Consider the following 15,945-nt stretch of genomic DNA (forward strand, 5'->3'; position numbering starts at 1 on the left):
CGCAGAAGGGCCGCGCGGGCGCGGGAGCGCGGGGCCGGGGCTGCTGCGGGCCGGGGCTGCTGCGGGCCGGGACAGGCGGCATGGCCGGGCCGCACCTGCAGCAGCCCAGCTTCCTGCTGGTGGGTGCGAGGCCACGGCCGCGCTGCAGGGGCCCGGCTCCCGCCTGCTGGGTGGGAATGGGCGCGCTGCAGCGGTGCGAGCCCGCGGGGCGCGGCGGGGCCGGGCCGGGCGGGCAGCGGAGCGGTGTCCCGGTACATTGGTGCTGTACCTGTGAAGGCACCCGCGGGTCGGTCCGTGCAGCCTCAGGTGTCGGCAGAAATGCTGCGCTGGAGGAGGGGCGCAAGGCGCGGATTTTCGCACATCATGGCCGCGGTAAGTGCTGTCCTGCCCCGCAGCGGTGATCGGATTTCCCTTGTGGTTCGTAACAGGCCACGCTGAAGGCGGACTGTGTCAACAAACCGTTTGCGCAGAGGTGCCACGATCTGGAGACGGTCATCGAGGAGCTCCCTGCCAAGGTGAGCAGTCACTGCTTTTTCACAGCCTCACTGCCTGGCAAGTTTCAGGGGCATTGGGTTTTTATATTATTGTTTTCTTTGCCTTATCAAGACAAACGGCCTGGAACGGGCTGCCCGGGGAGGTGATGGAGTCACGTGGAGGTGTTTAAGGAAAGGCTGGATGTGCCACTCAGTGCCGTGGTCTGGTTGACACGGTGGTGTTCGGCCGTAGGATGGATTCGATGATCTCAGAGCTCTTTTCCAACCTAACTGATTCTGTGATTCTGAGTCTTGAAGGCCCCCAGTGAAACAGTGGGAATCCAGTGTTTCCAAGAATTCAGAACTTTTTCTAGTCATTAAAAGGTTGTTTCATTTCACCACCCTTCATTAATACCTTTCAGCCTCAGTTTACAAAGAGCACTTGTTTTTAAAATATGGCAAATAACTGCAAATTATGCTGATGAACATTGTTGCAACTTCAGTAGGATCAGAAATCAGGATAGATCTGCCATAATTGTCATGTTATAATGCAACGTTTTGAATGGACGATCTTCCCAGTGATAATCCAGAAACAGTCATAAATAAATGGCAGACATATCTCTGTGTGTTTTAGTACATGCAGTAGAGATTTTCCAAGTGAGGCATTGTGCACATTAATTCTTTGGATCTGTTTTCCCTAAAGGAACTACATGGCATCTTCCCATGGCTGGTGGAGAGCATTTTTGGCAGCCTGGATGGCATCATCATAGGCTGGAATCTTCGCTGTTTGCAAGGAAAAACAAATCCTAATGAATATTCTGTGGCTTTGGATTTCCTGGATCCCAGGTAAACTCGTTCATTTCAGCACAGATTAAGAAATGAATTGGTGAACAAATGACCAGTGTTTCACCTTTTTCCATTGTGCAAACCTAAGTTCACAGAAGTGAGGCAGGAGAGGGTATTTACCATGGGATTTTCTTTCTGGTGCTTGTTTGCAGTGGCCCGATGATGAAGCTGGTTTACAAACTCCAGGCAGAAGAGTACAGATATGATTTCCCAGTCTCATATCTTCCAGTGAGTAACTGAACAGTTTGTAAGAAGGGAATGTAGTTGTTGTTGCAGCTGTTGGAACTTTGCATGCATTTTATATCTACACTTCAGCATTGGCCAAGATACAGCCTCATAGCTCCAGGTTTAGAGCAGACCCATTTCTTGAAATGGTTCCTGGAGGAGGAGAGTTCCCAGCCATAAAATCTCTAGGAGATTGTGGTTCTCAGCAGCTGGAAATGTGTGTTTAGCCAAGAAGGCTGCACTGTGATTCTTGCTCTGTCCCCAGAGAGAGTTGTGTGGTTATTAGTAGTTGCAGGATTGAAAATAGCTTTCTAAACTTATCACAGAGAGTGTCTTCCCTGCCTATGCTTTGTGCCCATGTGTTTGAAGTCTAACTGCTATCCTGGATATGAAGTATCCCATTTCAAACAAAAGTATTCATCTGCAGAGTTGTTTTGCTGTGTTTCTTCCATTGCTACCACCTACATGCTATCTAGAAATCGATTCGGGTAGTCCCTACAGTCTTTAACAAAATGAAACCTCATTTAAATATGTGGTAATTGCTGGTCCACAGCTCAATTACCTGATCAAAACCAGCAGCCAAACACCAATACTCTGCTGCTCCCACTCCAACTGGAAAAGTCACAGTGAAGGCTTTTTAAAAACATACTGAATTTAAATTTTAAAAATACTGAATACTCATTTTCAGAGAGCAAGTTGAGAGTTCTCTACAGACCGTGCATTTTGACAAGGAGCTACTGCAATGCAATAAAATCCCGCTGAGCTGAATGTAGAGATCACCCCAGAATGCTGGAATGCAGAATCTCACTATCTGAAAACATGGTCTGCAATATGCTGAGTAGCCAGATTAATAGTTCATTACTTTGTCTTTCAGGGCCCTGTGAAGGCTTCAATACAAGAGCAAGTTCTACCAGAATGCTCTTTATACCACAACAAAGTCCAGTTTCCTTCATCTGGTGGTTTAGGTTTGAATTTGGCTCTTAGTATCCTTTTAACGGTTGGGTATCTAATTCTTTTTAAATATCTAAAACTGAGAGATCATGAGTGTTTCTGTTCCGCATTTATTATGTATATGGGGTAAATCATGGTCATGCTGAAGAGTTTGGGCTGATTAGAAATGTTTAGATTACAATTTAAAATAAATGTGTCCTCTTATAAACCCTTGGTGGAGGAATTTCTGGCCTTAATCAAGTCAACAACAAAATTCCCAGTGTTTTCTGTAGAGCTTGTATTTCACAATTTTTGGTTTTGTAACTACTTGTAGTTTGTGCAATATGGTAGGAAAAGGGCATGGTCACTTTGCAGCTTTGCACTTTTGGAAGCAGTGTAGCTGTAGCTGTGCTGGTTTCAGTTTGAAATAGTCAAATGTGCCAAGATTAGCACAAACACACCTTGTCACACAGAGAACACCTCAATTACCAACGTTTCAGTCAGCTGGAAAGCAGGAAGCCAAGGCTGAAGTTGCTCAAAAGCTCTAGCAAGGTAATTTAGCATTGACAAAGTACAAATGTAGTGTCTATTCAGCATCTCCTAATATCTTAACAGCTGTACCTGTTTTTTATTATGTGATCCTTAACTCTGTTCTTCCAGATCCATTTGAATATTACATGTTTTACTTTGCAATTAGTTTGATTACACAGAAGGTAAGTACCTTTCACATTTTTTTTCCCTTAAAATAGTATTGACCTTTCTCCTTAATGCTTTACGAGCCTGCTGGGGTGCTGTGTAGCTAAATTAACAGCAATTTTATCTGTTCTGTTGGGATTTCTTATTGCTTTGGTTCACTTGATGATGGAAGACTGGATAATAAACAAAGTACCCACCTTAGATACACCAGTACGTAGTCTCATGCCAACAAGGAGCAGGCAGTGGATTCCAAATAGTTTCTCTCCCCCTGTATCCAGTAAGGATTTCTCTACAGTCATAACCACAGCTTGGTACTGTGGGGTGTGGTTATTTGGTTCCTGTGCCTGTTGTTACCTCTCCTCTCCTGCTTGGTTACAGTCATTGTTACAGCAGCGTTTCTCTTACAGCTCATTTACCTTTGCTCCAAAGGGTCTTTACTGCCAATTCACCCTTTCTAACCACTGGGCTTCTGCTTTTTTATGCTGAGGGAGTCTGGTACCACTCCCCAGCACTGGCTTAAAGCAGCAGTGTTTAACCCCAGGTATGCCCTGTGTGTCTGTTACAGAACTCACCTGTCACCCATCATGTCAGCCCTTCCAACAGTGCTTATTTCGTCCTGGTGGACACATACCTGAAGTGTTTCCTGCCCACAGAAGGAAGTGTCCTTCCCCCACCTTCTTCAAATCCTGGGGGAGCCATCCCTTCCCCAACTCCCAGGTAATGGCTACAGTGCCAGGGGCAAAGTGTGGGAACAGTGCAGACAAAATATGGCTTGTTGGAACAAAATCTCTAACAAGTAGAAAACACCTCCACATGCCAACTTTCGGGTGGGGGAAGCCATGCAGACAGTCAATGTGATTGGTAGAGCAAGCTTCATTTATTAGCAATACAGAGGCACTTATATAGTATTGAATACAAGTTTATCAGTTCTTGATTGGTTTAAGCTTACAAAAGCACATTCTTCTACATAATTGGGTTAGATAAAAGACTACATTTGGCAAGCTTTATGTTTTGTTTTGAGAGATCAAAAATCTTCCTCCCTTCTCATGGTCAGTATATCTTATCAGCACAGGACTGTACCTCCTTAAAACTCCCTTTTTGTTTCTCAGGCCTGTTTCTCACACAGGCACTTTCTCACGGAGGTTTTTTCTCATGCAGGCCTTTGCTTGCAGGCCTTTGCCTGCACAGCTCTTCTATTGATTTGGTTTTATCAATAATCCATGTCCCTGATCCTCTAATCATTTTGCAACAATTCCCCTTTTTTCTTTTTGTAAAGGCAATATTTGATTTGCTACAGATGTAGTAACTTTGTATATCATCTTTTGCAAGCATTGGCATAGACAAAGTAAGCACAGTATTATTAATAATATTACTAGTCTTACAGTAATTAAATGCTGCACGAGTGAAACTAGCCATGATTTTAAACCTAGTGATTTTAACCATCCTTCTAAGCTGAGACCATCTTTTTTCTGTAATTGTGTGGTTAATTAATGTAACTCACTTGTCTGCTTGTAAATTAGGACAGAGTGGTTAGAAAGATTCATACAGCACATACCTTAGAACTCTTTGCAGCCGTGGCTGTGAGCTAGTAGTAGAAAATCAATGGCTACTTAATTTTGTAATATTGTATGTCTACCACTAGTAACATTTACACTTAACTCATTAAGCATTTGCAAAGTTATGTTTAACTTATCCCTCTCCCAGCAAGCAAGTTTATGCAAAATAGCGTAAGCCCTGGCTGCTGAAGTAACAGGAAAAAACATAGATGCTAGCCAAACTGACTGCCTTCACTCGATCTAAATGGGCGGACAGCTGATTGAAAATGTCCGCTAATGCTCGTCTCAAGACAGTCAAAAAAACTAATTCCCTACTCTATTTCTGTGTCTGATGCTATACCTAAAAATTTATGCAACTCTCCTTTTTAGTTTTGTCTTTGGAGAGAGTTCCCCAACACCCACCACAAGTCACTAGCAACCACCCAGGGCAGCTGTTACATTCACCACAGGGTCTCGCTATTTCTCCTCCTACGGAGAGTGGTGGATCTGGCAAGTCCTCAGCTCCCTCACTCAGCCACGTCTGCAGCCTCTCCCAAGGCTCCTCGGGACAGGTCTCAGAGTTCCAGCTGTTGAAGTAGCGGCGTCACTTTCCTCAGGAGCTGATGCTGACTGTGCCTTCTCGTTTCGGGGTCCTGTATGCGTCACACGGCACCACTTGCTGGGCACCCCTCTGGTCAGCGCTGCGGCGATGACTTGTCCCTGTTGCAGGACATTCTGCAGCATTGCAGTAAAAGCAGCTGTTTGAGATGGCTGTTCTGCACAGGTAGCACGTACGAGCATCTCGTCTACACTTGCTCCTTGGGGCAGCGTGGCAAGAATTATCTTAGTTTGCCTATTAGCATTTTCAAATGCAAGTGTTTGGAACATTTGCTCTTGATGCTCTTCAGAGAGCTCAGTTGCATCCTTTAAGGCTGCTGACAAACAGTCAATGCACTGATCATATGGCTCTGACAGCCCCTGTTGGACTGCTGCATACGAGGGAGACTACTTCTTTTCAGGTACTGACAACAAGGCTTTGTGGGCAATAGTCTGTGACAACTGATGAATGACTACAGGCATGATCAGCTGTGTTACTGTTGCCCTGTAAGCTCTGCTTCCAGTTAGCATGTCAGCTTGGAGTGCATACAGTGGGTCTTGTGTGTCACTTTGATGTTTGCTAGCTTCTTCTTGTGCTAGCTGTTTCCACGTTCGTTCCCAGAGCAGGAACTGTGAAGGGGTTAACAACGACTGTGCGATGCTGATGCAATCATTCAGACACAGAACATCTGCTGTAAAGATAAACTGCAGAATGCTTCGTGTAGATAAGTCAGCAAGCTTTTTGATTACTTCTTGTATCATTTCTTGGTGCTTTTCCCCCTCCCAGGGCCGACTCCCGGCAGCCCCGGCTGGCTCTGTCTTTGCAGGCGACGAAACCACAGAAGCCTCTTCACAGCTGGACATTACTTTGCTGTTCAGCAGGGGAGCTTTAGGACCTCTGGGTTGCTCTGCCGCTTTCGGCCGGGCACCAGGACTGCCTGTGTCTCCTTGGCCCACCTGTGCCCCGCCCCCTGACTCAGGTGGCTCTGCTTCCGTGTTCGCAGCCATTCCTCTCTCAGACGTCGGAGGGATAACATCCTGCCCTGCTGAGTTCAGCAGCTCCTGCAGTGAGCGGACGGGTGCCGCTGTGCTTTTAATCGGTTTTCCGCAGCCAGCCGGAAGGACCGTGCTACCCTGGACTCCGCTCCAGTCTGTGCCCGCCGCTCCGTAAGACCCCATCTGTTCCTTTCCCGGAGCCACCACACCCGGAGCTGCCACTCTCTATGGCAGCTGCGGCCACTGTCCTCTCTGTTTTCATCTCTGCGAGAGTGCCAGTTACTGCTCTCCAGATTAATCTGAGAGCTTTTGCTTCTTTAGCTTTCTTTTTAAACGATCTTGGATCAGCTAGTTCCTTACAAAGGTTTACTTCTTTAACTCCTCGCTTTTCTAAAAAGTGTAAAAATAAATCAAGGGTAACCTCTGTTTCCATATCTGCGTCCTACCGCAATCCGCGTCTTACCGCAATCCCTGTCGACAGGATTTGTGCAGCCTTTTCCCAGGTTTGCCCTTGTCAGCCGAAACGGCGGACCCCTGTGTCAGGTCAGTCCAGGCACAGATCAGACGCTTGCCTGCAGCTGCTGATCTTTTGCCCCCCAATCGCTGCTTATCGGTGTCACGTCGGTCTCCCACCTTAGTCAAGAAAACGAAGTCCCAGTCCCTGTTCGGGCGCCAAATGCCGACTTCGGGTGGGGGAAGCCATGCAGACAACCAATGTGATTGGTAGAGCAAGCTTTGTTTATTAGCAATACAGAGGTGCTTATGTAGTATTGAATACAAGCTTATCAGTTCTTGATTGGTTTAAGCCTACAAAAGCACATTCTTACTTCTACATAATTGGGTTAGATAAAAGACTACATTTGGCAAGCTTTATGTTTTGTTTTGAGAGATCGAAAATCTTCCTCCCTTCTCATGGTCAGTATATCTGATCAGCACAGGACTGTACCTCCTTAAAACTCCCTTTTTGTTTCTCAGGCCTGTTTCTCACACAGGCACTTTCTCATGGAGGTTTTTTCTCATGCAGGCCTTTGCTTGCAGGCCTTTGCCTGCACAGCTCTTCTATTGATTTGGTTTTATCAATAATCCATGTCCCTGATCCTCTAATCATTTTGCAACATCCACACTTCGATCCGTATGTACTTTTTACGTAGGAATAGTGATGCGGTGTTTGGTTATAGTTGTAGTTGAAGTGATTAGTAGTAACAGTAAGTTGCAGAAGTTTGAAAACGTAATCAATTACACAGTTTAAAAACCTGTTTTCTAGTTTATAAAATACTGATTAAAAGCAATGATACATTCCCCTGTACTGCATCGAGACTTACTGACTTCTGTATTTCCATGCATTTGTCCTCGAAGGTCTCCAGCAGTGCCTTTCTCCTCCTATGGCATGCATCACACCAGCCTGCTGAAACGGCACATTGCCCACCAGCCCTCTGTGAATGCTGACCCAGCTTCCCAGGAGATCTGGAGATCAGAAACACTGCTTCAGGTACGTTGCATTTAAGGAGGAAAACGCCCTGCAACATTTCTTTCTGCTCACTGAGGGATCTCTTCTTTTTAAAGCAGAGGCAGTTAGGCCAGTTTGCTTTAGCCTGGTTTTGGAATTGAGCAGTGCAGCTGTTGCTTTCTGTTAATGCAGCAAAGAACCACTGTGAAGCAGTTAAGTTGTAGCTTAGAAAGGCACTTAATATCTTTTTTTTAGCCTAAGGTTCTAACAACTGGTCTCAGGCATTTGAATATTTTTTTCTGGAAAAGTTTCTGCACCTGATTTTCTTTTTTAACTCTTAGATCAGTTCTATGCTCTATGCAAAGGTTAAACACTGCTAAGTTGGTTTTGTTCACTACCAAGAGAAGGAAAAGAAAATCTGGATTTAGCAGTTGTTCTGAAACAAGTTCCTGCCATGTTGCTGAACTGACTAGTTGATGCCTGGCAGGTGCTAAGAGTTTGTCATCTCAGCCGTTGACATGACAACCTGAAACATCTTGAATAGGTGCTGTTTACCAGTACAGCTTAGTTTTCAAGTTATATACTGTGGTTTTCCTTATGTTTATCTTCTGACTGACAGTGCAGGATTATTTCTCTTCCCCTAGCTGAGAAAATACTTGTTTTGCAGATCTTTGTTGAAATGTGGCTTCATCATTATTCTCTGGAAATGTATCAGAAAATGCAGTCCCCTCACGTCAAGGTAATAGTTTGTACTGCATTCGTGAACATCACCTGATGGTTGAGCTCTTACCTTGGGGTAAATCTCCTATTCTGTGGAGAATTTTTTTCTGTATATTGGTGCAAAGGAAAGAAATCATTTACCAGAGTATGTACGTGAGTGTGTCAGAGTTGATAATCCAGTTACAAAGAATGTTGTGAATAAGTGTGTCATCCAGATTTGCCTTCATTGCAGAAGTTGTGTTAGTTTTGTTCTGGTTTTTGTTTCTTTTTTTTTGTTCAAGATGAGTTTGTGGGATGGTCACAACAATCTGAACATCAATGTTAAAGTACTAATGATTGAGAAGATGCCACTATAAAACCATTGTGTTAAATCCCAGTGGGGAAACATGACTGCTAAAAATAGCTAAAATTGATTTCCAGCAGAGATAGCAACTGTTACTGAAATACCAGTTGATAATTTCTAACATCCATAACCATATTTTAGCCTAAATTCAAATTTTTTAAAAAAAAAATCTTACTAAACTGCCATTTTTATTGTTTCATGTCCCAAAACATGCTTTTCACCATAATGGTGTCAGAAGCAGTTCTGTAGCTAGAGTTTGGATTATCTGACAAGCTCTTGCTCAGATAACACACTGTTGTAAGCAGTTTGTGGTGGCCTGTTCAGTAACAAACTACTGCATGTAAGAAGTAAGTAAGTGTTGGGGAGGCTAAGATTAAAGACATCATAAATGTAAAGGGAATTTGAAGGAGAAAGTGTTGATCCTCTGAATTCCCTCTGGGTCACAGTGGGACTTTCATTGAGAGGGAGAGAAATAATAAAAGCTACTCAGGATTTATTCCTGTGTGGAAGTGCAATATGAGAGTTGATCGAGAAATTCTTATCCTTCACTCCACAGGATAGGAAATAAAACACATTTATATTTAGCTAGGGAAAAACATTGGAGAGCTGAAATGTGATGGGTTTTGTCTTTTATTCTCAAAGTTGAGGTCAAAATGCAAACTCACTAATGTTGCAAAGTCTCCACTTGGGACTCCCAGCAGCATGGCTGTGCACCTGTGATGGAAAGGCTTTGCTTGAAGTACCTTTGGTCTGTCTGTCTGTCCAGTCTCTGTGCATCAAGCGCTGTGCTTAGGCCAGAAATGATGATTGCTTTAAACTTCTCTCCTCTGTTCACCCTCTGTATTTCAGATGCTCTCTTGTAGCACTAGGGAGCAGCAGTTGCAGACAATGACTCTCCACGTTATGGTGGAGTAGGGCCTAGGTAGAGCTTACAGTTCTCTGAAATCAGCACTTCAGGATCCTCCACAAGGTGTGTTGAGCCACAACTTGAGGCCATAACTCCCTGATGGTATTTTAGTTTCATCTTTGATGGGAAGTAATCATGAACATGTAAAATAGGAGGTCTTCATTCTTTGGGGGGGTAGAGCACTGGAATGGGGGACTGGAATTCCCTGTGACGTACATAAATGGATGAAGGATCTCTCCTGCAGGACTAAGGAAAGGTTCCAGATCAGTTGGGGCCAGGACTGTTTATTAGCCTGTGATGCTTAAACTGAACTTTGTAGACTGGGTGGGCTGAAGGAGAGCAGTCTGCCTTGTAGTTCCTCAGATGAGGAAGTAGAACATCCAGAGGTGTAAGTTCTATTTTAACACAAGCATTAAAGACTTTGACTGGGGACCCAAGATTGCCCTATACCTTATTCTTAAAATTATCAATAATGATGCAGGTTCAGTTGATTCCATTTAGCCTTCCATTTAGTGTTTGGAAGGAAGGGTAATTAGTGACTGTCCAGTTCTGGATCTAGAGCTGTTTGAGCATCAGTGATTTGAAATGGCTGCATATCTGTATTGGAAGGTGGGATGAGGTTTTGCAGAACTTGCTCACTCTTTGTCCAGCAGCCAGATTTGTTTGCTTTCACGGGCCAAGACAGATCTTAGATAAGTAACTTTCTTGGGAAGGAGAATCATAGATTTTTCCTTAAACCTTGTTGGTGTTGTCACAGACTTCCCTTTATAAGTAGAAGGCAGGGGCATTAATAGTAAATAGCTTTGAATTCTTTTTGGGTCTGCTGTGAACCTGAGGTTGCTGCTATTTGCTATGCTGTCACTGTTTTTCCCTTTTAATTCAACTATTTTCCAATTCTTTTGTCTGTTTTTTCTTTCTCTGATGATCTAGAGTCCAAGTGTGCAGCATCTTTTTTCCTATTCCCTTCTGCTGTTATCACAAGAAACCCATAAAAAGAAGTAGTTTGATAGAACTTCATGTAATGCTTCATGACCTTCCAATGCCAGGTGTTCATCCCCCAGCACTGCATGTGGAACACTCATTAAAGTACAGGGGGTTGCAGATTCCTGTGGCAGGGGAGTCAGTTTGGAAGCAGATGATCTGCCCAAGCTGTTGGGGAGCCTGCAGTGACAATCCTGCCACTCTAAGGGTGTGAAACCAAAAGCTGCCAAACTGACACTGGAGGAAATGGGGTAGAGGCTGTTTAAAGACAGCAGAGGTGTGATCTGGAGAGTTAGTTTAGATGCCTGACAACAGTCATTGGGGTCTGTGTAGTGTACATTTTTTGTTTTATGTTTTTTCATTAATTTCATACATGTGTGTCACTGTTGCTACAGTATCCTCTTCACTATCATTGTCAGAAATACTGTTCAGGTTGTTCCTTCAAGAAGGGATCTGGCTGAGGCTTGCAGATACTTCAGTGTTATGGCAAGATGCCTTTTGCATCAGCATATAACACTGTGCTAGGTATGTCTTTGCCTTTTTAGATATGTAATGTTTCCCTAATAGCAAAAGTAAATTCCTCTTTTGAGGAAATTCACACGACCTGCAGCCTTCCCAAATGGCCTTTAAGTAGAGAGAAGACATAGGACTTCTCTGGACAGGGAACTTCAATTTGAGTTTCTTCCACATACAAATTGTGCTTCTCCAGCAGAACAGGAAGAAATGACAAAGTTTTCAAAATGGATGTAAAATGCATGCAGAATATTGCACTCTTATCAGTTTTTAATAAAACACTGTAACAGTGTGTAAATCCTTGTTACTGCAGTTCAATTCACTTCTGAAATGGGAAATTTATTTGGCAAAAGCTCCATATCCCCTACCAGTCCTTGCTCTGAGCATAGCAAAGAGAACAGCCACTTTTTTGACACCTGCTCCCAGTTGTATTTCCAAGTTGATAAAGGATAAGAAATACTGTGGAATCAATCTACAGAACACTAGAAAAAAGAAGATACTGTGGCTGCAGTTGTTATTGTGATATGTTGTCCCTGACTGTATTTGTGATGTTCATTTTTCCCCCCACCCTTCTTCCTTGGGCTCATTCTCACTTTTTTTTTCTCTTGCTCTCTTCTCTCCTTTTTTCCCTCCCCCCTTCCTTTTTGTTTCTGTTGTCTCAGCTGGAGGTTCTCCACTACCGACTCAGTATCTCCAGTAAACACCACGGTAGTCCTGCCCAATCCAGCTACCAGGCCCTCCACGCATACCAAGTATTATCATCTTTTCATTTTGTTTCCTTTTTAAAAATCTTGTTCCATTATATAATCTGCGAAGTGTATTGGTGCTGGCTGTACAGCAGCTTCTTCTGCCAAGGTGTGGTTTTATAATTTGAGAACACTGCATTGAAATTCACTAAATTTTTTGGTGAAATAGATACTGAGAGATATTAGCAAAGGTCATGGAGAAAAGAGTTAAACTAGCATGTTATGAGGACTAATTGGAAACTCTATTTCTAAAGATGCATTCTTGCAATGTAACACTTACCAGCAATGCTGGTTTTTGGCACCAAAGCTGTCTTCTCCAGTGGCAGATTTCTGCTTCTCACACAGTAGTCATTTAAGCAAACCTTGCGTGGAAGGAAATATCAGAATTTGCATGGCTGTCACCCAGATTAAGGTAGGTAACATCTGGGGGTTTTTAGCCAAGGAAATGTCATTGGATAATACTAAATTTGTGGTGGCAATGTCAACTTGACTGTCCACTTTTGCAAAAGCACGAGTGGTACATTTGCAGATTGTTCAGGAAATGTGCATGCAAAAACATTCCTGTTGGAACAGATTGCTGATTCCTCTTTCCCTACTTCAGCCCTTTATTCATTGGGTCTTCATTTTGGGAATGGGGAGGGCTAAGCTTACGTATTTTAAAGCTCTTTAGCACTACATGCCATTTCCCTGCTCTTCAATCCTTTTGTTTTGTTTTGTTTTGTTTTAATTAACTGCTATGGTATCTCAAGGTGCTGTTTAGAAAGGAACCTAGAAAGTATTACTTTAAATCTTTTTTACTGTTACATTCATCTAATTACTGTGTTAAGAATTAAAAATGGCATACCTCCATCCTGTATGAAAAGGTTTGACAACAAAAACACATGTGGGGAAAACGAGTTTTTAAACCAGTGATGTTCATAATGGTGGTGATCCAGGCTAAGAGGAAATTATAAGAATTGCTACGTGGAAGAACTACTAACGTCACCCAAAATGATGTATTGAAATAGGGTGGGGTTGTAAATTGCAAAGGTACCTTCAAAGGGGGCTTAGGATTTTTAACATTACACCCTTTCAAGGCCTGTAGTAGAGTACTCAGCCTCTCTAATTGCTGTGGAAATCCTGGTCCAAACTCCAAGGACCACACAAATTCTTGGAGTTCTACCCTCTTGCATAAACTCATCAGGATTGTGGAAAACATGCTGATACAAGTAGGAACTGTCAAAAACAAGCCCAGCCTTCATTAGAACTGGTAAAGGTTTATCCCTCTCTTAGAAGAGTCTCAGATCTGGCTGCACTACAGAACTATATCTGTCATCGAGCCTGGAATCTCTTCCTGGAGTGAATGTCACAGTGTATTCAAAATCTTAGAGTGTGAAAACACATCTGCTTTGCCTCAGGTATTGCTGAGAAAGGACATAAAGACACACACAGACAGACACTCCCTCCCCACCTCAAGCACTGCAAACTTCTTGCAGCTATTGTCCAATACACCTTTCCAGCACTTTCTGTTGTATTTGCAGCTGTAACTTACGTTTCATGTACGTTATTGTCAACTTCTGTGAAACAGAATACAGTTCTCAAAATCTGCCTTCAGTGGTGGATTGAGATTAGTTCACTACTCTTAAAGCAGATGACAGTAGCAAAGGAGTTTGTGCTTTGTCTGCACATTCTGCAGCAGACCCACTCTGGTGCTGGGCACACAGGAGAACCAGCTCTTCTTTTCCTTGTTCACCTCCCTGCTATATCAAACACTCACTTGCTCATTAGTAACATCACTGTGGCTCACCATCACTCCTTGTGCTACTCCCACCCAGGGTACTTCTCCCCCTAAGGATAGGGAGGAGTTAGAACCAACAGGATCTCACAGGACTCAAAACAATTCTTATTCTTCCTATAACTCTGTCTAGGATTATTCTCTTTTGTAAGGCTGCTGAGTACCAGCATAGGAAGGAGAACTCAGTAAAGCCAGCCATGAGCATAAACAAAGGACCTGCTGTGCTTCTGCAGCAATGAACTTACAGCCATAATGAAAGGCTGAATATTCTTTTTTCAGAAAGGGGTAAGTCAAAATCTACAAGTTATTCTGTTCTTTAAAGCTGGCCCAAAATTCAGTGCATTAGAGTACTGTAGATAACTTTTCTTACAATCCAAATATGCTACTGTTTCTTAGTGAACTGATGGCAGAAGATTGATGCAGCTTGTCCTGGGGAGCAAGCCTGTCCAAAATCAGGTTTGGTGAAGAACCTAAAAGGAAGAGAGCATTTCCTGTATTTTGATCTGAGAATATAATTTTCCTGGATTCCCTGGGCATTTAGCAAATGACACTCATTAGTTGCCTCTCTTTTGCTTTGAATCTAGGAGTCATTCAAGCCCACTGAAGAGCACGTGCTAGTGGTAAGACTGCTTGTGAAACATCTGCATGCTTTCAGCAACAGCCTGAAACCAGAGCCTCTCTCCCCTTCAGCCCACTCCCACACAGCCAGCCCACTGGAGGAGTTTAAAAGGTTAGTACATGAGTATGTCTCTGAAATGTATAGAACTTATCCCTGAAAAGCTGAGCTTTCTCCATGAAAATCTCAGCTTTCTCTGAGAGGTTGAATTATGCTGTTCTGATGCTAAATACAGAAGTACATTATTAAAAGTACACAAGAGCTAATGGATCACGTTTCTCACATCCACTGACGGGGGGCAGCTTCAGCAGCAGCTATTGCCCTAGTCTGTAGAGAAAAGAAAATGCTGTCAGAGGATTCTTGCCAAGGTTAGTTTAGTATTTGGCATTTAATAATTCAAGTTGAAATTCAATGGCCTGAAGTAGTTTCAGTTAAGGAAGAACAAATTTTGCTCAATTCTTTCTCTGTTTGCGTTTGTGGAAGTGTGTTGGGTTGTTGGTTGGTAGGGTTGGGTTTTTTGTTTTTAAAAGTTGCTGCCAGTTGATACATGTGACTGTCTTTGAATCTTTTTGCAGGGTTGTGATTCCTCGGTTTGTCCAGGAGAAGCTTTATATCTTTCTGCAACACTGTTTTGGCCACTGGCCTCTGGATGCCTCTTTCAGAGCAGTATGTACCTGCTTCTCCACCTAAGTCTGTACTCAACAGAACTAGTTATTAGTTATTGCTGTTTCTTGGTCTTTACATCACTTTTCTAGAGCAGTAGAATTCTTTATATAACAAAAAAATTAACAAAAAACCCCTCCTGCCTTCCTCTCCAAAAAGTACTGGCACTCATGTGGGTTTATGTGTGATTTTGCTTAGGTTCTTGAGATGTGGTTAAGTTACTTGCAGCCTTGGAGGTATGCACCCGAAAAGCCACCACAAAGCACAGAGCCTTTGCCTCGCAGCGTCTCAGAGAAATGGTGAGGAGGGGAGCAGCTGTGAGTAATCTGAGCCAACCATCATGGAGATCCTCAGTAAAACAGCAGTATTTCAGGAACTGTGCACCAACCTGAAGTGAATTCCTATATGAGACTAGAGATGATTTCTTAGAACACCCGTTTTTGTTGTGTTTTCAGTGTAAATCTTTCCAGAGACAGTATGAAACATTCCTTTAGTGGCTGATTTGGTAAAAGACAAAATAACAAGTCTCTAAATAGCTGTACTCACAAATCCTGTACTCACTTTGACAGGGCTACCTTCATTCAAGAAAACCTACTCATGTATACCAAGCTGTTTGTGGGATTTCTGAACAGAGCTCTTCGAACAGACTTGGTCAGTCCAAAAAATGCCCTCATGGTGTTCCGAGTTGCTAAGGTCTTTGCTCAGCCCAATCTAGCTGAAATGATCTTGAAAGGTAAAAGGATATTTTGACATCTTATGTTGTCCTGTCTCAATCTTTCTTCACAATAGTTATCTCACCCCAGAAGCACTGAGGTGAATAGACTTCTCTCCCATTTTGCGTGCTATTTTGCCATTCAAAAGTCTCTCTTCACTAATGTTTGTCAGTTGGTTTAGTAAGTCTGTAGTTCTCTTCTAATCACAATGGATTTCATTCCAC

At 43.1% G+C, this 15,945-nt stretch overlaps 1 protein-coding gene across 4 annotated transcripts in view; it reads left to right on the top strand.

Moving 5' to 3' along the window:
* The window catches only part of SMPD4 (sphingomyelin phosphodiesterase 4), a 23,682-nt gene continuing 7,737 nt past the window's right edge, over positions 1-15,945 (top strand). For 3 of the 4 annotated variants that reach the window (XM_048322473.1, XM_048322474.1, XM_048322471.1), the window contains exons 1-14: positions 1-119; positions 429-515; positions 1,177-1,319; positions 1,472-1,547; positions 2,419-2,527; positions 3,135-3,187; positions 3,736-3,887; positions 7,655-7,787; positions 8,413-8,484; positions 11,872-11,961; positions 14,314-14,459; positions 14,921-15,011; positions 15,207-15,307; positions 15,578-15,741. In XM_048322473.1, the coding sequence (XP_048178430.1) occupies positions 81-119; positions 429-515; positions 1,177-1,319; positions 1,472-1,547; positions 2,419-2,527; positions 3,135-3,187; positions 3,736-3,887; positions 7,655-7,787; positions 8,413-8,484; positions 11,872-11,961; positions 14,314-14,459; positions 14,921-15,011; positions 15,207-15,307; positions 15,578-15,741 (1,456 nt within the window). In that variant the 5' untranslated portion in view covers positions 1-80. The remainder of the gene's footprint in view (positions 120-428; positions 516-1,176; positions 1,320-1,471; positions 1,548-2,418; positions 2,528-3,134; positions 3,188-3,735; positions 3,888-7,654; positions 7,788-8,412; positions 8,485-11,871; positions 11,962-14,313; positions 14,460-14,920; positions 15,012-15,206; positions 15,308-15,577; positions 15,742-15,945) is intronic. The other variant, XM_048322472.1, reaches the window with a different exon arrangement.

Source organism: Corvus hawaiiensis, chromosome 18, assembly GCF_020740725.1.
Source record: "Corvus hawaiiensis isolate bCorHaw1 chromosome 18, bCorHaw1.pri.cur, whole genome shotgun sequence".
NCBI classification, from domain to species: Eukaryota; Metazoa; Chordata; class Aves; order Passeriformes; family Corvidae; genus Corvus; species Corvus hawaiiensis.